This window comes from Paramormyrops kingsleyae, chromosome 4, assembly GCF_048594095.1.
Source record: "Paramormyrops kingsleyae isolate MSU_618 chromosome 4, PKINGS_0.4, whole genome shotgun sequence".
Classification (NCBI taxonomy): Eukaryota; Metazoa; Chordata; class Actinopteri; order Osteoglossiformes; family Mormyridae; genus Paramormyrops; species Paramormyrops kingsleyae.
This window is the reverse complement of record NC_132800.1, coordinates 24,176,575-24,197,012: the sequence shown is the minus strand read 5'-3', so window position 1 is coordinate 24,197,012 and position 20,438 is coordinate 24,176,575. Positions and strand designations below refer to the sequence as shown.

Here is a 20,438-nt window from a genome sequence, read left to right as displayed (position 1 = left end):
GAAACGGAAAAATTCCATAGCTTGGGTCTGCTCACTGACGAGAGCTTCCAGAGTGAAGCCTTTACCCTTAATACCATAATAAGATTCTTAGTCAGTGCTATCATGTAACACATTTGCCTTTATTTTCAAATACAATAACAGCTAACTAAAGGTAATGATGTCACTTCTGCACAGCAACTCTGTAGCAACTTTGCCTCTAACATTGCAATCGAGGACTGGTTACTGAACCGGCCTACAAACATCGACACAAAACCAAAAAGAGAAGAGAGCACCAAAACTCAGCCTCAAGCAACACGCACTTCTCAGTATATAGTGAGCCTGGGATTTCCACCCTTAATTACATCCCAGGACACAGAGGTGTAGCATTTATAATCTGATGCTTGTGGGGGGAAGTACCTACTTACCTATTTTTAAACATTCTAGTATAACAGAAGATTTTTGCATGTTGTATTTAAGTGGGGGAAACTAATTTCCCATTCACAGCGGACTATTTTTTTTTCTTCTTTTTTTGTCTTATGAACAAGATTACCAGCAGGTGGTCGACTGAAATATATGCTCGGAGCATGCAATGCGTATCGGCAAGATGGAGAAGCTTCTCTATTGTTATTTTGTTATGGTCATGTGAAATGAGCATAGTATATATGAATCTTGTGGCTTTTTGAATACTAATAATATTACCTGTATCTCTTTATTTTCAGGTAAAAAATCCACATTATTATTATTACTATTATTTATTATTAATATTATTATTATTATTATTATGAAGGGCACTTCTATTATATGTACATAATTATTATGACTTAAATTGTATATTTTACCATTATTATAGCTAGAGTATTTAATATTTGGAATTTAGATACAATAAATGTGGCTTGTTAATTATTTTGTTCTTATTTGAACAACCTATTTGCTATTTCATTGTAGCAGTGTTCATCCTTTCTTTGACCAGGGACTAGCAAATGAAAATCTACCAGCGCCAGGGACCCCCCACCATGTGTGATTGTATTAATACCTCAGAACTAGGGCACCCATTGAGTATTGTTCATTTTGGGGATGGTGGCCAATCACTGTTCCTCTGTTACCTGGATTGTGCAGCATGGCGATTCTGACATCTCCACTATAAAATGTAAAGGAAAACAGCTAAATCAGAAGATGTTTCCCATTTTGGAATGGAAATGGAATCTTCAAGTGAAAGCCCTGACCTTAGCCCAACTGTCACTTATTTCTGTATCAGCTCTATAGAGAAGAATAGGCTCATGTATCCCCAGATTAATGTGGGGGATTGAAGAACCAGCCAGTAACAGGTTTAGTCATGGCTACTTGCTGCCTTAGCAAGTTCTTATATATTCTTGTGATGTGTAACATTTATTTTTCTTCCGTTTGTTTCATTTCACATTACCTTTAGGTTAAGTATCTGCTGAACATTTTTGCGATACTATTGGACAAACTCCCCATTTTCTGAGAAATGTATGCATTTGTTGCATTTACCAGTCTTATCATTTTGTCGATTAGCTGGTTTTTATCAGTTTCAGAATCAGGTTTATTGTTGGTGCCTCTCTGGTACATTATAATACAATAGATCAAACCAGTACAGATTAAATACAGTATAAAGGACATCTTATTTATAGACAGAACAATGTACATGAAGTGTAAACAACATGCAAGGTGCAAAGTGTGTGGTATGTCTTATGGACCAGTTGAACAGGATATTCATATTTATATATGTATATACACCAATGAGCTCAAAGTGTCATAAAAACGGTGCATGTTCAGGTCTTGGATACATTAGATGGTAACTTAACATTAGGTACTCGTTAATGATTATCAGGAGTAAGGAGTATCAGAGGAGTAAGATGCTGCACATGGGTCTGCGTAGGTGTGGGTTAGTCAGAGTGCCCATGCTAACCTCTGTCCAACACCAAATGCACATACAGTGGGCACTCAGGAGCCCACTGGACCTTGGGGAGATAGAAGGAGGTCATCTTGCGGACAGCTGGACAGATGTCAAGCATCTGCAGGAGGTGTTGGGTCAACATGCCCAACCCCTGGCTGCATAGTCCCACACACATCAGCGCTCGATACACGTGTGCCATGGTGTCTTGTCAGATTGCTCCCGTGACCATCATTAAAACTACCTACGATATACATTTTATTGGTTGGTACCAGATGGGCAAGGATAGATGTAGTGCAGAAAAATGTACCAATAAAACACAAGAGCAATAATATATATTTACACAATTTTCTGGTACAGAATTGCTGTCAGGATAAGTACAGAAATAAGTCAGTTGCCCCATAACATAATATGCAAAGCACCCAAATAGCTGCTTTAGTTTCCTCTTTTAAAATTTCTTTAAATCACTTGTATAGGCTTGTTCTAATTACACTACCCCTAAATATGTATTATATATATATATATATACACACACACACACACACACACACACATATATATATATACAGTATATATATATGGATATATGGATATATTTTTTCTCAATGTATTGCTTTGTTGTGTTTTAATATCTCTGCATTATTAAACATATTGTTTTCTCATTAAAACTTTATGATCTATGTTACAACAAGGTGCATTAAATGTATTATATTAAAATGGATTATGTACAGTGTTTTCTAGATGTGCTGAAGACCACATAATGCATTGTTGTTATAAAATGTGCAAAAACTATGAACTCTTTGGAGGAACACAACCAAGTGTAGAAACATTGCAGTTTTGTTTGTGGGCCTAGAATTTAACAGCATTGCAGCAGTGTGTGTGGACCCCGAGTATAAAAGAATTGCAGTATTTTGAGTGGACCCCAACTATAACAGCATTGGAGCAGTGTGTGTGGACCCCGAGTATAATAGTATTGCAGTATTTTGAGTGGACCCCAACTAAAACAGCATTGGAGCATTGTGTGTGGGCCCCGAGTATAATAGTATTGCAGTATTTTGAGTGGACCCAGACTATAACAGCATTGGAGCAGTGTGTGTGGACCCCGAGTATAATAGTATTGCAGTATTTTGAGTGGACCCCAATTATAACAGCATTGGAGCATTGTGTGTGGGCCCCGAGTATAATAGTATTGCAGTATTTTGAGTGGACCCCAACTATAACAGCATTGGAGCATTGTGTGTGGGCCCCGAGTATAATAGTATTGCAACAGTGTGTGTGGGCCCTGAGTATAAAATAATTGCAGTATTTTGAGTGGACCCTGAGTATAATAGCATTGCAGCATTGTGTGTCGACCCCGAGTATAAAATAATTGCAGTATTTTGAGTGGACCCTGAGTATAATAGCATTGCAGCATTGTGTGTCGACCCCGAGTATAAAATAATTGCAGTATTTTGAGTGGACCCTGAGTATAATAGCATTGCAGCATTGTGTGTGGGCCCCAAGTGTAAAAGAATTGCATTATTTTGAGTGGGCCTAGAGTATAACAGCATTGCAGCAGTGTGTGTGGGCCCCGAGAATAAAAGAATTGCATTATTTTGAGTGGGCCCTGAGTATAACAGCATTGTGTGTCGACCCCGAGTATACAATAATTGCAGTATTTTGAGTGGACCCTGAGTATAAAAGCATTGCAGCATTGTGTGTCGACCCCGAGTATAAAAGAATTGCAGCATTGTGTGTGGACCCTGAGTATAAAAGCATTGCATTATTTTGAGTGGGTCGAGAGTATAATAGCATTGCAGCATTGTGTGTGGGCCCTGAGTATAAAAGCATTGCAGCAGTGTGTGTGGGCCCTGAGTATAAAAGCATTGCAGCAGTGTGTGTGGACCCTGAGTATAATAGCATTGCAGCAGTGTGTGTGGACCCCGAGTATAAAAGAATTGCAGCATTGTGTGTGGATCCTGAGTATAAAAGCATTGCATTATTTTGAGTGGGTCGAGAGTATAATAGCAGTGCAGCAGTGTGTGTGGGCCCTGAGTATAAAAGCATTGCATTATTTTGAGTGGGTCGAGAGTATAATAGCATTGCAGCAGTGTGTGTGGGCCCTGAGTATAAAAGCATTGCATTATTTTGAGTGGGTCGAGAGTATAATAGCATTGCAGCAGTGTGTGTGGACCCTGAGTATAATAGCATTGCAGCAGTGTGTGTGGGCCCTGAGTATAAAAGCATTGCAGCAGTGTGTGTGGACCCTGAGTATAATAGCATTGCAGCAGTGTGTGTGGGCCCTGAGTATAAAAGCATTGCATTATTTTGAGTGGGTCAAGAGTATAATAGCATTGCAGCATTGTGTGTGGACCCTGAGTATAATAGCATTGCAGCAGTGTGTGTGGACCCTGAGTATAATAGCATTGCAGCAGTGTGTGTGGACCCTAAGTATAATAGCATTGCAGCAGTGTGTGTGGACCATGAGTATAATAGCATTGCAGCAGTGTGTGTGGACCCTGAGTATAAAAGCATTGCATTATTTTGAGTGGGTCGAGAGTATAATAGCATTGCAGCAGTGTGTGTGGGCCCTGAGTATAAAAGCATTGCATTATTTTGAGTGGGTCGAGAGTATAATAGCATTGCAGCAGTGTGTGTGGATCCTGAGTATAAAAGCATTGCATTATTTTGAGTGGGTCGAGAGTATAATAGCAGTGCAGCAGTGTGTGTGGGCCCTGAGTATAAAAGCATTGCATTATTTTGAGTGGGTCGAGAGTATAATAGCATTGCAGCAGTGTGTGTGGACCCTGAGTATAATAGCATTGCAGCAGTGTGTGTGGGCCCTGAGTATAAAAGCATTGCATTATTTTAAGTGGGTCGAGAGTATAATAGCATTGCAGCAGTGTGTGTGGACCCTGAGTATAATAGCATTGCAGCATTGTGTGTGGGCCCTGAGTATAAAAGCATTGCAGCAGTGTGTGTGGACCCTGAGTATAATAGCATTGCAGCAGTGTGTGTGGGCCCTGAGTATAAAAGCATTGCATTATTTTGAGTGGGTCAAGAGTATAATAGCATTGCAGCAGTGTGTGTGGACCCTGAGTATAATAGCATTGCAGCAGTGTGTGTGGACCATGAGTATAATAGCATTGCAGCAGTGTGTGTGGGCCCTGAGTATAAAAGCATTGCATTATTTTGAGTGGGTCGAGAGTATAATAGCATTGCAGCAGTGTGTGTGGACCCTGAGTATAATAGCATTGCAGCAGTGTGTGTGGACCCTGAGTATAATAGCATTGCAGCAGTGTGTGTGCACCCTGAGTATAATAGCATTGCAGCAGTGTGTGTGGGCCCTGAGTATAATAGCATTGCAGCAGTGTGTGTGGACCCTGAGTATAATAGCATTGCAGCAGTATGTGTGGGCCCTGAGTATAATAGCATTGCAGCAGTGTGTGTGGACCCTGAGTATAAAAGCATTGCATTATTTTGAGTGGGTCGAGAGTATAATAGCATTGCAGCAGTGTGTGTGGGCCCTGAGTATAAAAGCATTGCATTATTTTGAGTGGGTCGAGAGTATAATAGCATTGCAGCATTGTGTGTGGGCCCTGAGTATAATAGCATTGCAGCAGTGTGTGTGGGCCCTGAGTATAATAGCATTGCAGCAGTGTGTGTGGACCCTGAGTATAAAAGCATTGCATTATTTTGAGTGGGTCGAGAGTATAATAGCATTGCAGCAGTGTGTGTGGGCCCTGAGTATAAAAGCATTGCATTATTTTGAGTGGGTCGAGAGTATAATAGCATTGCAGCATTGTGTGTGGGCCCTGAGTATAATAGCATTGCAGCAGTGTGTGTGGGCCCTGAGTATAATATCATTGCAGCAGTGTGTGTGGGCCCTGAGTAGAAATGCATTGAAGTATTGTTTGTGTGCCTTGAGTAGGGCTCTGTTCCTACTGTATGTCATGCGCGTCTTCAGTCAGCACATTCTCTGATGTAATGTTTGCCCCCACAGGCTTTGCGACAGCACCACAAGCGCAGGAATGGCATGTCCATGATGGTGAACAAAGCTGTTCCTCGCGTCGTCTTAACGCCCCTCAAAGTCTCTGATGACCAGCCCGATTCCCCAGCAGGTATGTGACTCTCACATGCCTCCTGCCTTCCAGAGAGCAACAGGCAGCATTTGATGTCCCAGTTAGTCCATGCATCCATCTTCCCGATGCTTTTTCTGGTCAGGGTCATGGGGCCTGGAGGCCAACCTGGATGCACTATTGATGCCATGCGAGTCCATTACAGGGTACATGTATGCACACGCTCACATGCTTACTGTTTGGAAAAGAACCTACACCCACAGAAATACGCAGCTGGAAGTTAGATCAATGGATGGATGTCATCTGCAATGTGGGGATATACATCTGAATTTTGTTTGCAATTTTATATTTAAAACTTTTATTGTAATATATTATGAAATACCTGTTCCACATTTACTCACAGAAGTATGCCCAAATATTACTTAATGCAATATGTCATCAAACAGATGAAGCTTTGGTGTGATTGTACAGTTGTCATGGAAATAATTAACACCTTATAAAAAGATACATTTAAAAGTGACCCAGACAAAAAGAACAGTGAGCTTCTACTTCAGGCCTTTTCCTGTTTTACAGTTGTTTTCTTGAAACTTTGAAAATATAAATTACTTCCAAAGCACACCTCTGTTTCCAAGCACAACACCCCCGCAGACCTGTCCTCTTTGCTAATAAGTTTGATTCCTGTTTTATCTCGTATCTCCAGAGGAGTGTTTTTTGGCTTTAATGTCATGGACAATGAAGCTTCTGCTGGACTCACTAACACAGACATGTCTTTTCATATGTCCCCCACAAACTGACAAGCTGGTGGAATGATTTAATAGAACAATTAAGCATATTCTGCAAAAGATTGTAGAAAAAGATGCATGCAGTGTCAATGGAGTGCTACACTTCCTGGTGTTCCCTAATGATGCCAAGCCCACACCACAAAATTGTTGAGCATGGTGCCCAGGAAGGACAAAAAGAACATTTGTTACTGACATGACAGACTAAAGAAATCACGTCCAATGGGATAGTGTAATCCCAAGAGTGGATAAGTTTCATGTACGGGTCTGTCAGATCATAGGAGTCCAACTCGATCCACTTCTGCTCCATGCCATTGTGGGGGGAGGAAGCCGCAGGGAAGTCAAGATGCCAGCCTCCCCCAAAACACTCTGCTTTCAGCTGTTTAATATGGGGCCTTATTTCCAGAGTATTTCTGTATTTTCAAATCTGTGTCTGTCTTTTGTTTTCAGTCCTCATCTCCCCTCTTCCCGATCCGTGATTTTGCCTCCCTCAATCCGTGTCTCCGTGTCTTTGGATTTTGCTCCTGTTTCCTGCTCGATTTCCTTTTTCTCTGACATCGACGGCCTCGTTCCTCCATCCAGCACTTTCTGGCTGTATTCAGCTCCAGGTTGCTGTCCATTAATTGCTGCTTGATAAGTGCCATGGGCTGGTGTTGCAGGCCCATGCGAGGGCAGCCTACTACTGCCCTACTACTAGAGTACTTGGTGATCAGTTGCTGTTCTGCAGAGGTCCAAGCCTTCTAACACATAATGATACACTGTATAGTACAGTTAATTCCCCAGTGCCCTGGTAACTGAGATATAGACTCAGGTTGAACATTTTACATATCTGTAGAACAAGCCTGGTTGAGTATGCTAGCTTTGTGAAGCTGGTTCATCTCATTACTACTTCTTATTTATTTATTTTTAACATTGCGGTGGCAATATAAGTAAATCAGAATAATGAATATTTCTGCATATGTTCATAACTAAAGTCCACAGGTTGCAACATTGTAATTTTAGTAGGCCATAACGGTTAACGATGAATGTTTGCTTTGTTAGCAATATTGGCCAATCATTAGGAACAAAAATAAAATGCAAGTCTTAGGCTCAGCTCCATTAGTTGGATTTTTTTCATAGTTTTTGCACAATGAAAATGTTTCAAATGCTAGATTGATGCTGCGGGAACTCGATGTGTTCATGTTCAGGGCTGACGTCAGATTTTCGGATGTTTTGGAGGCCCTCTCATAAGCCATCGCAGTGGCATTTGACATATAGAGATTTCATGTACGCAGAGTGGCGTACTTCGATCGATTCTGAATTCACAGCCAGAACTTCAGAAGAAATTCCCAAGAAAGGATGGATTGCAGCAATAAATGCTTATATCTATTATTGAACAGTATATACAGTAACAGTGAGACCACAGGTCAGAATCGGTTTATAGATTCTGGAGCTTGTACCCTTATGGCTATATGGTTGTAGCAGCCAATAATGTAACACCTGCCAAAAATGTAATACCTGCCAAAAATGTAATACCTGCCAAAAATGTAATACCTGCCAATAACGTCATCATGTTTTTAATACATTAATGGTACTTATTATATTGTTGGCTGCTACACTAGTGAATAATGTAATAACTTATTACATTATGCACAAACTTGGTTCTGAAATTTTATTACATTGGTAAGTAATTACTTTTACTACATTGTTGGGAAGTAATTACTTTTATTACACTAAAATTTGAAAAATTATTATGTTATTGGCAATTATTACATTATTGGCTGCTGCAATGCTCTGTACAGTGTGAAGAGGTGTGTGTGTCTGTGTGTGTGTGTGTGTGTGTGTATGTGTGTGTTTCTGTGTCTCTGTGTGTGTGTGTGTGTGTCTGTGTGTGTCTGTGTGTGTGTGTGTATGTGTGTGTGTGTGTATTTGTGTGTGTCTGTGTCTGTGTGTGTGTGTGTGTGTGTGTGTGTGTGTGTGTATGTGTGTGTTTCTGTGTCTGTGTGTGTGTGTGTGTGTGTGTGTATCCGTTTAAATTTTGGGGTGTAAGAATTCTAATGAGATGATAGGAGAAAATACTAAAGAAATATTTGAATGTGCTGTATTGTACTTTATCCATCCATCCACCCATTATCTATACCGCTTTATCCATCTGGGTCGCGGGGAAGCCGGAGCCAATGTATTTTATAATCTTGATAAATGTTACAAATTTGACTTAATACGTTTATGATTTCAAATGTGCGTAGGTTAAAACAGATAACTTATCAAAGGCCCTAATGCTGGCAGTAAGTATTGTGAGCATTGATATTATGTGAGCAAGTAACATGATTTCTAATTTATATTAGTGAACAATAAAAGTTTAAAATTTGTCGTCTTTTGCTAACATGGTTAATCATTTAAAACTGAATTATCCTAGGAAACCAAAGTATACTTTAAAAATAATTTAGTCAATATTGTGACTCGGTGGCTGAGTATAAAGAACTAAACTGTGATTGCATGTTATCTTCCCTGGCTTACTCTACCATAACAGTCTGTAATTCTGTTGTAAGAAGTCGCACGTCTATGAATAATAAAGGCAGATGACCGTTGAGGCATTTGAAGTTATCAGAATTCTATGTGGTATTTTATGTAAATGCCAGAAGCAGAAAATTGGCTTTATAAATACCTGATTTCATTCATTTCCACAGGAAAGAAAATACTTGAACCTCATTTGCATTTTCAAAGGGCAATAAAAAGGAGCAGATACCAGAACACTGCTTTGTTATGAAAGATGTACGGACTCGTGCCTGTTTTTGCGAAATAGAACAGTGCATGAACAGTGGTTAGAATTGAATGAGCAGCAGTTTCTTAGCTGTGAAACAAAAGGGCTGTGAGTGACTCCCACAGAGAGATGCCGTGACCCATATACATACTACAAATGATACTTGATCTTTTATTGGAACGTTCTGTAATAAATGTGCATTTAAAGTAGCAGCGGAGCTGTGTGTAGAAGAATTTTAAAAAGCAATCTGAAAATGTCACTTTCTGTACATTGACTGCCTGTCGTCTCCTGAGGCTAGTTCTTTGTGGGGTCATTTGTGGTTAACGCCTTTGGGATTACCATAGCGATTTCACCTGTGTTATCTCGATGCATTTATGTGTATGATTCTTTTCAGGAACTTAAAACACAAATACTAGATGAGAAATGATAGACGTGGCGCTCGGAGCACAGCTAGACACCGTGTCAGGGTGGGTGACCAAGGATGAGGTTCTGCCCGGGATGTTTGCTCCAGTCCTTTCTCCTTGCCGGATGCCCTTAGATCTAGGAAAGTGAAGAGGGAGAGGTGAGAGGGAGTGAGGTGTCATTCTGGTTAAAGAAGCGAGTAAGAGAAGGAAAAAAGGACAAGGGCGATGAGTTATCAAAGAAGGAAGTGAAGGTAGGCATTGAAACTGTAATTCGATTGATTCCGTCAGCCGGGAACAATTAGCCGTCTCCAGTTTTGTGTAGTTGGCTTTGTGGCCGTGTGCTTACCGGATATCTAATACAGTGATTGTGAAGTTCTGACACTTGGTCACTGTCCTTGGTACTGCAGTGACCGCCTCTGTGGGTCCCGGGGGGGACTTCGTGACCCTAAGAGCTCCGGTCCACCATAAGATGTCTGTCCGTGAGGCAATACTTCAGTTCAGTCTGCACCTGTTTGATAATAACTGTCGTGTGCCTCAGTGCCAAGGATAAACCCCCCTAGTATGAAGAAACTATGGGGGGGGGCATCCTCCAGCGGCCAGCAGGGGGTGTCCAAAGTTACGATTTATAGAGCAGTTTTGTGAGTAGTCCAGATATTTATGTATGGGGAATGTAGTGGGATTCCGGGCTTGCAGTGAAAGGTAATTCCTCAGGTGTCGTGCTGCCCTAGAGAAGTCTCAGGCACAAAGGTTAGGAGGTTTAGACTGAGGACTAGTGAGGTGAGCAATAGAAGAAGACCAGAGTGTACAGGGGAGTTGATAGAGTAAGAGATTAAACTGTGGCAGTGAGACTGTTGCAAACTGTATCAGTGAAGAGAAGAATCTTGAAATCAATGCGACATTTTAGGAGGGGCCAGTGTAGAGTAGGGGATGTTGGGTCCAAGCTTGGGGGAGTAGGAGAGTTCTGGATCATCTGGAGCTTGTGAAGCGACCTGGAGTAAATGCTTGTAAGGATGGAGCAGCAGTGATCAAGGTGACTGTAGATGGAGGCATGACTGAGGGTCTCAGTGGTGGATTGAGAGTGGGAAGGTCTGGGTTGGGCAGAGTTGCAGAGACAATAGTGAAGGGTTTGTCTGTAGCGGAGACATGAGCACCAGATGAGGGGGGTCTAAAATGATCTTCTGTACAGCAGGTTTTTAAATCAATATCCTAACTCAGTTACTACTGAAGTTACTACTAATCATGAACAAATATAGTTACTGCATGAAATACATGAACCATCATGATTGATTAATGATGAACAAACATGGGATTAGTACATAACTAATGCTTAGTTTCTGGTTAGTTCATACATTAAGTAACAGTGTACTACTTCATTATTTGTGCCCTCAATTTTCTTTTCTCTTAACCCTAACATCACCTGCTTTTCCAGCATAGATAGATACTGATGAAAGCCAGTTTTGCTAACGCCGCTCTGCACAATGCAAGCTGAAAGCCCGGATTAGAATTCGCTAAAGTGAACAACAGCAAACGAAACAATAAACAGTAAAAGGAAAGACACCTCAATCTGTGAAGGATGATGGGGGTGTGACATGTTATTAATTAAACCAGTTCACTGTTAAGCACGGCGTTCTCCTTGAGAGTGCGACGTGATTTTAAGTATAACAGCTGATGATGTGTAAAGTATGACACTGAGTGTAGGATAATAATGTGTGCACCACATTGTAGCAAGCCTCGCTTTTAACAACAAACATGCTTTATTTGCCGTTTGCACAAGTACATTGGGGTGCTTCTCTTCACCAAACCCAGGGTCAGCTAACATGCAGAACCCCTGGAGCTGGGGGTCAAAGGCTCATGAACGTGTGACCGTCCTGCTGAAGCCGGGGCTAGAACCAGTGAACTTCTGATCTCGGGCAGAGAGACATTTAGCCCACAGAGCCACTCACTGCACCCTTGTAGAAATATCTGTCTACTAGCACATGCTGACTGGTCTTTTGTTGTTACTCGAAGTTGTCCGTATGATGGCTGCAGCAGGATTAATTCTGAAATATATGTCCATAGCTTCCTCACTCTTGTCCAAACCAAAACTGAGCAGAATCCCTCAGAAAGAAGCTGGCTCATGTAGCCTCCTGTTTGGAATCGCAGGATGAATTTTGCTTAAAGTGAAAAACCACATTCTATGTGGCTGTTAAGAACTGGCAGCACATCCTCAATGGACTTTAGAAGAGGTCGTTGATTTGAAGCCAAGCAATAACTTTTAGTCCTAATAATTCTGTTGACCGAAAACATGTAGGCCGAACCCCAAAAATGTTATTTGTTCATGTAGAGAAATATTCGGAAATAAAAGTTAACATGGTATACTTTGAGTTGCATCTATATTTCAATGCATTTCAGTCGTACACAACAAAAACCACAAGGCTGATCCTTTTACTCTACCACTAATTTACTTTGCAAACGGTATCATGTGAATGCTATCGGGGTATATAATTACCCATGTAAAAATGAGCAGCATTCCACACGCATCTTAAACCAACTCGGAGATCTTGTATAACAAGCATTACAAAAAACCCTGGGGCTGTTGTAAAATTTCCAGTATACCATAACCCCCCTCCCTCCAAAAAAAAAGAAAACTCAGGCTTCTGATAAATATATTAAATGCTGAAACTGGAGTATGCCTAGAGCAGCTATAAAATTTTAAATAACCATAAAAAATTTACAATATACATATTTCTCAACCACCTCAGAACTATGCAATTTATTTATTTTTATTTTTTTACATATATACAGTATATATATATTTGACCATAGAGACATACTGGAAAAATTTCCCAGATATTTTATATCTTATTTTTATATGGCATTGGAGAGTGTTTAATTGCATGTATCTGTTTGAGTACTGAATGACAGCATTTTGTCCCCTAATCTCTGCTGCTCATAATAGCCTGTGTTTATTTTTAGAAGTCTCAGCATTCGTACCGAAATACCCAGATGCCATTGCAGTTATAATATTGGCGGGGTGGGTATGTTCTATCTGGGGCCCCACTCAAAAAGTTACTTCCAGCCCCCCCCCCCCCCCCCCCACCGGTTTACTGACAGTTTGGGGCCACATCTCGGGGGCCCCATGCAAATGTTTGTGTATAACGGTAAACACCGCTGCTGAATACTGGTGTTTGAACATGGACAAAGAAAATCCAAGCTATGACACACATACATGTGTCTTGGGAGCTGACGTTAAGTGACGATGTTTTGTGTGGCTTATAAGTTTGGCTTGTCTTGTTCTCACAGTAAAACGCATTATGCCAGGTGCCGGTGCTGTTTGATTTAGTTTTTCCCAAGTGACCCGGTCTGATTTTTCTTATTTTTGTACTGTGTGCCTGCAATCAGAGGGTCACCAGTTCAAACCCAGCCTCAGCACGTCTGTGGGTCCTTGAGCAAGGCCCTTAACCCCCAGCTCCCTGGGCGCCCCAACAAGGCCCTTAACCCCCAGCTCCCTGGGCGCCCCAACAAGGCCCCTAACCCCCAGCTCCCTGGGCGCCCCAACAAGGCCCTTAAACCCCAGCTCCCTGGGCGCCCCAACAAGGCCCTTAATCCCCAGCTCCCTGGGTGCCCCAACAAGGCCCTTAACCCCCAGCTCCCTGGGCGCCCCAACAAGGCCCTTAAACCCCAGCTCCCTGGGCGCCCCAACAAGGCCCTTAACTCTTTCATTGTCGCCGCCTAGTGGTTCGGACGCATACGTCCAAATTTTCAATAACAAAAAAAAAAGACGTTCAATAAAAGAAACAAATGTATCAAATCAACCAAAAACGGCTTGTTACACTACAAAAAACCTTTCAGATAATATCTGTAGAAAGTTGCGCAATTTTTGTGCCATGGTTTTTTTGTAACAAGTAAAAATAAAATGACCATGGTAGCCATCTTTAAACGGGTCGAGTGTCAGGAAGTAAAATATAAGTGTTAATAAAATGAAAACTAAGCACTTCAAACTATTTCTTTCACGGCCAATAATTCATAAACCGTCACAGTATTAAGACAAAACACGCATTTTTCCACAAATATGACTGTAATGCTCTGAAATAGCTTGCTCACTCATCGCGGAAAAATGTCAGTCGGCATTCTGTACATTCGTGCAATGTTTATTATCTTCGGAGTTTTAGAAGAAAACCAATGAATAAAATGACAAAGTTACCCTCGTTTGAAAGCTTGATCTCTTATGTACATAAATCAATCACTGTAATCCTTCATTGTCAAGTATTTTTTCAGATATATGCTCTGCTTCCCTGCTAGCACATTATTTTTTACGCACTGAACCTTTGCCCATGGTTATGTTTCACCATAATAAACTTTTTACATGAACATCAAATTACAGTGTCATTTGCTTCATCCAATAGAGGTGTGTCTAAGGTTTGCAAAATGGTATGGGATGTGCTGATTGGGCATTGTTTTTCGCGCTGGGGACATGAATGCGCAACTTATTATCTGCAGGTGCAGTATTTGTGGGAGTGTCTCGATTACGCATTGCGCACGTAGTCTCCGTGAGTTTACCCAGTTATTTTCGGACAACAACTTTTTTGACTGAAGAAAAATGGCTCGGATGACTTTCACTGTTGAGAAAGCACAGAAGATGATTTTGAAGAGTGGTTCGGGGGAAGAAAGTGTCGCTTTTATCCATTGATTCGATGGAGGAGGACGCTTTTTTGCGCGGAGAGGATGCAACGCTCGACATAAGTACATTTATTTACAGTTTACTCTTTTATTCTATAGATTTTTATAATTCCGTGATTCAGTAAATTACAATTAACATTTGCTTTGGTAACACTTGTATTGTGGTACATTGGGAAAAGTTCCGCATCGCCTTTGTCAAGCTTTGAAGTGTGCAAAGTAATGCAGCGCTTTTGGCTTTCACTTGGGCAAAGTTACGCGGGGCTTTGTTTGGGCAAAGTTATGCGGGGCACTTGTCGGCCTTGTTTGAGCAAAGTTATGTACAGTACTTGTCGGCTTTGTTTGGGCAACATTATGTACGGTACTTGTCGGCTTTTTTTGGGCAAAGTTATGCGGGGCACTTGTCAGCTTCGTTTGGGCAAAGTTATGCGGGGCACTTGTCGGGCTTTGTTTGGGCAAAGTTATGCGGGGCACTTGTCGGGCTTTGTTTGGGCACAGTTATGCGGGGCACTTGTCGGGCTTTGTTTGGGCACAGTTATGCAGGGTTAGGGTTAGAAACAAAATGTTTCTTATGACCCATAAGTGGTAATGCATTTAGAAAGAAAGACGCTATCCCAAAACACTGCTAGTTACACTGCGGCCATTTTGGATAGGTTTTGGATAGGTTTGGCACAAGTCGTGTGAATAAAATATAGATTTTCCTACAAATGTGTGGTGATTTTGTGTGACAAAATGTTACTTATGACCCATAAGTGGTAATGCATTTAGAAAGAAAGACGCTACCCCAAAAAACACTGCTAGTTACACTGTGGCCAGTTTGGATAGGTTTTGGATAGGTTTTGGATAAGTTTGGTACAAGTCGTGTGAATAAAATATAGATTTTCCTACAAATGTGTGGTGATGATGTGTGACAAATTGTTACTTCTGACCTATAAGTGGTAATGCATTTAGAAAGAAAGTTGCTACCCCAAAAAACACTGCTAGTTACACTATTGCCATTTTGGATAAGTTTCAGATTAGTTTAGGTTAGGTTTTGGATAGGAAAGGCTCCCAGTTGCACCATTTGCTCTTTCCTCCGTAAAACCTGTTGGGCTGCATCAAATGATATGAAATTGGGCACACATGTAGAAAACAAGTTTGGGAACCAGATTTTTAAAATTGGACCTATTCCATCATGTAGTTTTTGAAATATTTACAAAAATCCAAGACACAAAGACAGGTTTTTGTATTTTTCCAGCTGTTTTTGTTATATTCGCATGTCCATAAATTATACACAGGTTATTCATTTCGTTATTGAACTTCCTACAATCAATTGTAAAGGGGTCAACTTTGATTTTAGGTATCAGGCATGTGTCTGTGACTTTTATATCTGAAGTTATAAGGTAATTATTCCAAAGAGGGAAGAAATGCCCCCCCATGCAAGGGGCCCCTGGTGCCCTCCATAGAGTTAATCCCCAGCTCCCTGGGTGCCCCAACAAGGCCCTTAACCCCCAGCTCCCTGGGCGCCCCAACAAGGCCCTTAACCCCCAGCTCCCTGGGCGCCCCAACAAGGCCCTTAACCCCCAGCTCCCTGGGCGCCCCAACAAGGCCCTTAACCCCCAGCTCCCTGGGCGCCCCAACAAGGCCCTTAACCCCCAGCTCCCTGGGCGCCCCAACAAGGCCCTTAACCCCCAGCTCCCTGGGCGCCCCAACAAGGCCCTTAACCCCCAGCTCCCTGGGCGCCCCAACAAGGCCCTTAACCCCCAGCTCCCTGGGCGCCCCAACAAGGCCCTTAACCCCCAGCTCCCTGGGCGCCCCAACAAGGCCCTTAACCCCCAGCTCCCTGGGCGCCCCAACAAGGCCCCTAACCCCCAGCTCCCTGGGCGCCCCAACAAGGCCCTTAAACCCCAGCTCCCTGGGCGCCCCAACAAGGCCCTTAATCCCCAGCTCCCTGGGTGCCCCAACAAGGCCCTTAACCCCCAGCTCCCTGGGTGCCCCAACAGGTGGCTGCCCTTCACAGACAGCTTACTCTACGAAGAGCAAGTTGAGGGAGGCGTAAAGACAATTTCAGGGATCAATAAAGTATCAATTATGGACCTTTCTTGTTGAGTTGGTCCCTGTGTTATTGTGATCCCAACTCCACTTTGTCCAACACCTGTGTCACATGGTTCTGCCTGTCTGATATTCTTTTCACACAAAGGTTAATAGATTTCTGCATGATAAAGTGCTTCGTCGATCTTAAAGAGCACAGATAAATGTTACACCATTTTGTTGAAAAATGCCTATTTTTAATTTTCCTACCTGCCTTTTTTGCACTACAATACATTTTATTTTTATAGGGTTATGGGCAAGAACATGATTTCAGCAGCATAAGATTATGGGCATTCATTCGTTTGCCAAATATTACCTCAAATGTATATCCAGTATTATCCCAGGATAGCCAGTTCTGTTTTATGTCATAAACATGAGTACATGCGTGTTTTTGTAATTATTACATTGTGGGGACCAGATTTCTACATAAAGTGATAGAAACCTTTACCTTGTGGGGACATCTTTTTCAGTCCCCACAAGGAATACCTCAGTTATATAAAAATCTGTGATCTGGGCGGTCACGATCATGAAATTTTAATTGACGATTGTCATACAAATAATTGCGATTAACGATTTAACTGTCTTTTTCGGTTCATTTTATAACACTGTTAACCTAGTTTAATAATACATATACACCATATGAAGAATTGAATATTGGATACTGGAACATATAAATTAAAATTGCATTTAGCTTTTAAGCTTTGTAGACAAAATTGTACAGGGCAGAAATGACATTTAAAAAATAAGTTGAACGTCTCAAGATAGAGTTAGTGTTGTCACTAGCCGACCCGTACCACCTACACGATTTCACATCTCACATCTGCACTGCCCGATCCGTTCATCCTGCCATTTTACAACAAACTATATATTCTACATTTACAGCAAACTGAGCTAGATAACTTATTGGAATTAAGGTAGTCTGGGCTAATATATAAATGAATGAAGATAAAGTCCATTTAAATTGGGGTACCTTAAATCTAACAAGTTATCCGGCTAAGCAAGAAATCCGGCTTTGTGAAACGTGATACAGACCCCTGCTTTTAATGATTCTGCTGAGTTAAAAAAACAATCCATTTTCTCTGCTTGTCATTTGAAGTGTCCACTCAGGTTGTCTATTTCCAGTTTTGAATCAAAACTATTACCTTAACATTCCATATCTGCGATGTTAGTTTATATTCCCGTCAGTGGACATTGCTGCTATCCAGTGACATGGTCTTCTGGGATCTTTATAGCTTTGGTTCAGATATGAAGATTGGCATATTTTGTGTTTGTTTGCGCCATATTCGTTTCACTCCAAATGATCCGAAAAAAAGGACAAAACATGTATTTCTCTGGTTCTTTGTCCTATTGACATAATATACTGACTTTGCTGCAGCAAAAAAGTGGCAGCAGTCAGGAACAGGGACACATACAGTCATCCCACCATAACCAGACCCATAAACACGTACTCAGACACACGTGCAGGTGCTATGCACAGCCTTTATGAAACAGACAGAGAACACAAACAATGCTAAATATCTGGCTGAATATCCTATTCTGGGCAGGTGAAGATCGCTCACAAGCAGCCCATAACCGGATCGCCCTGGGTCATGAAAGTGTTCTGAAACAAGGTGATACAAATTGGGTACCGTCGTAAAATTTGGCGTGAAGTGTAACACTACGCAGCAGTATGCGCCGACGCGGAGGTACAAATGGGGCAGATGGTACGGATCAGTGCAGAAGTGGGACAAGATGTCGAACATCTCAAAGTAGAAAACGATGTGGAAATAGTGATAGATATATGACAGTTCTGTCACTATATTTATACAGATGAATGGAGACTATTGTATCGATCATGCAAAGTAATCGTGGTCAGCTAACATAATCTCAGTCAGGCAACTATGTATTAATTGTGATAGGCCTATCTGTGACTGCAATCAAAAAGCTAAAAGTTCTAAATGTCTTGTATTTTGTTTGATTACTTATGGTTAAGGTTATGGCTGGGTAGGGATTAAGATCGTCATGTTGGGATTAGGGTTATGGTCATAGAAATGAATAGAGAATCCCCATAAAGATATGGATATGTGGGCAGTGTGTGAGTGTGTGTGTGTGTGTGTGTGTGTGTGTGGCCCAGGTATACCTTACCTTGTGGGGACTAAATGTCCCCACAATGTGATGAATGCCTGTTTTTTTTTACCTTATGGGGACCAGTTTCCAATTTCCATACAATGATTCTAATCGTTTAATCTGATCAGAACACATGGAGGTGCAGGGTGTGTGGTCCAGGGGTGCGGCCCTAGCACCCTTGTGGGCCTGAGCATAGACAGGGGTGTAGTAGTGATGGCTGGCCAGCCGCAGAGAGCCGTCTTCGGGGGGAGTAACTCGACTATCAACTCCTGTCTTCCTCTCGCTTCTGCTACTCATGGCTTGTCTTTGAAGTGTTTTCTTATGGCCCTATGGGGGCCCTTTTTATTAGTCGCCAGTTGAGGCCATCCACGGCTGCCTTGCTGTGACACCAAGCCCCCCCCCCCATCGGGACACCCCAGTACCCAATGCTGTTACAGGCATATCGTTCTCTAGACGAAATTACCCCAAGTGAATGGCGAACCTACACCTGTGATTTTCTCGAGTAACCACTCTTTTTCAATGCGTGAGTGAAAAACCAATATATAATTTTATTTGTTTTCCTTTCGTTCATTTGGAAAACAAATGGCCTAAAGAAGCATCGACTTCATTTGCACTCCTGACAGAATCAATGTGCTTTTGATACTTGTGTCCTGTAAAATTAAACTGCAGATTGTGAAAACAAGAAATTTCCTAACAATATCCAAGCATATTCTGGTGAGAGATGCTTTTCATGTTTAGCTTGATGGGTGTTGGTTGCATTACAAATGACACAAAAGCTAAACAAAAATAAAAAAATAAAGTAGCGAGGACTCTGTTTCCTCTGCTCCATTGTCTTCCTTACCAAGCTCGTTCCACACATATGCTTGATATTTTATTACAGGGATTTCTGTTGTTCATTTCAGTGAAATGATGTTTTAATGTTGATGCTAAATCTTCATACACTGACACACACACACATATGACAACACAGGTGGTTCTGCCAAGCTCTATTAAAGTCCCCGAGCTAATGATCCAGCGCTGACTTGTCAAATCCTGTCACTACTCAACTCAAGTAACATTCTGTAACCGACTGACACATAATGATGACTATTTTTAATGAGAGGATGTTACTTTCTTAGGATCGGAAGCTCAGAATGGAATAGAAGACAGAGAGAACTCAGAAAAAGGCATGAAGCAGAACAACAGATCTCACACAGGCAAGCAAATCAGTCAACACCTTAAGAAGCTAAAGAAATCTGGCCTAGGTGAGTATTTTACTAACCCAAGGAGTTGTTTCTTGCTAGGTGAGTATTTTACTAACCCAAGGAGTTGTTTCTTGCTAGGTGAGTATTTTACTAACCCAAGCAGCTGTTTCTTGGCTTTCTTGGTTGTTCTTTCAGATCGGCGTACTTTTATTTTTGCTAAATCTGGAGCCATTCACGATAAGTATCTTGCTCACCTTACAGTAGGTACACATTAGTAGCACTGCAGTGTCTCATCTGTGTTTATGCCAAACTCAGTCTGGTAGTGTTTCTACAAACTAAATTCCAACATCAAAGTCATACAACAACAAATATAAAACAACAAACCAAAATACAGATGGTGCAGTTTAATTCTGGGGAAAAAAAAACAGATACAAAGCAAGACATTTTTTGCTTATTTAAAAATCACTTTTTTACACCACTTTACCATATTTAATCGCTTTTTAATTAAATTGGTCAAATACATAATTAAAGAATTTGTGAATAAATTGAT

At 41.4% G+C, this 20,438-nt stretch overlaps 1 protein-coding gene across 1 annotated transcript in view; it reads left to right on the top strand.

Annotated features, from left to right (window-relative positions):
• LOC111854336 (ASXL transcriptional regulator 3) overlaps positions 1–20,438 on the top strand; it is a 79,074-nt gene that overhangs the window by 39,598 nt on the left and 19,038 nt on the right. The window contains 2 exon segments of the mRNA XM_072710919.1: positions 5,874–5,991; positions 19,823–19,948. Coding sequence (XP_072567020.1) covers positions 5,874–5,991; positions 19,823–19,948 — 244 coding nt within the window.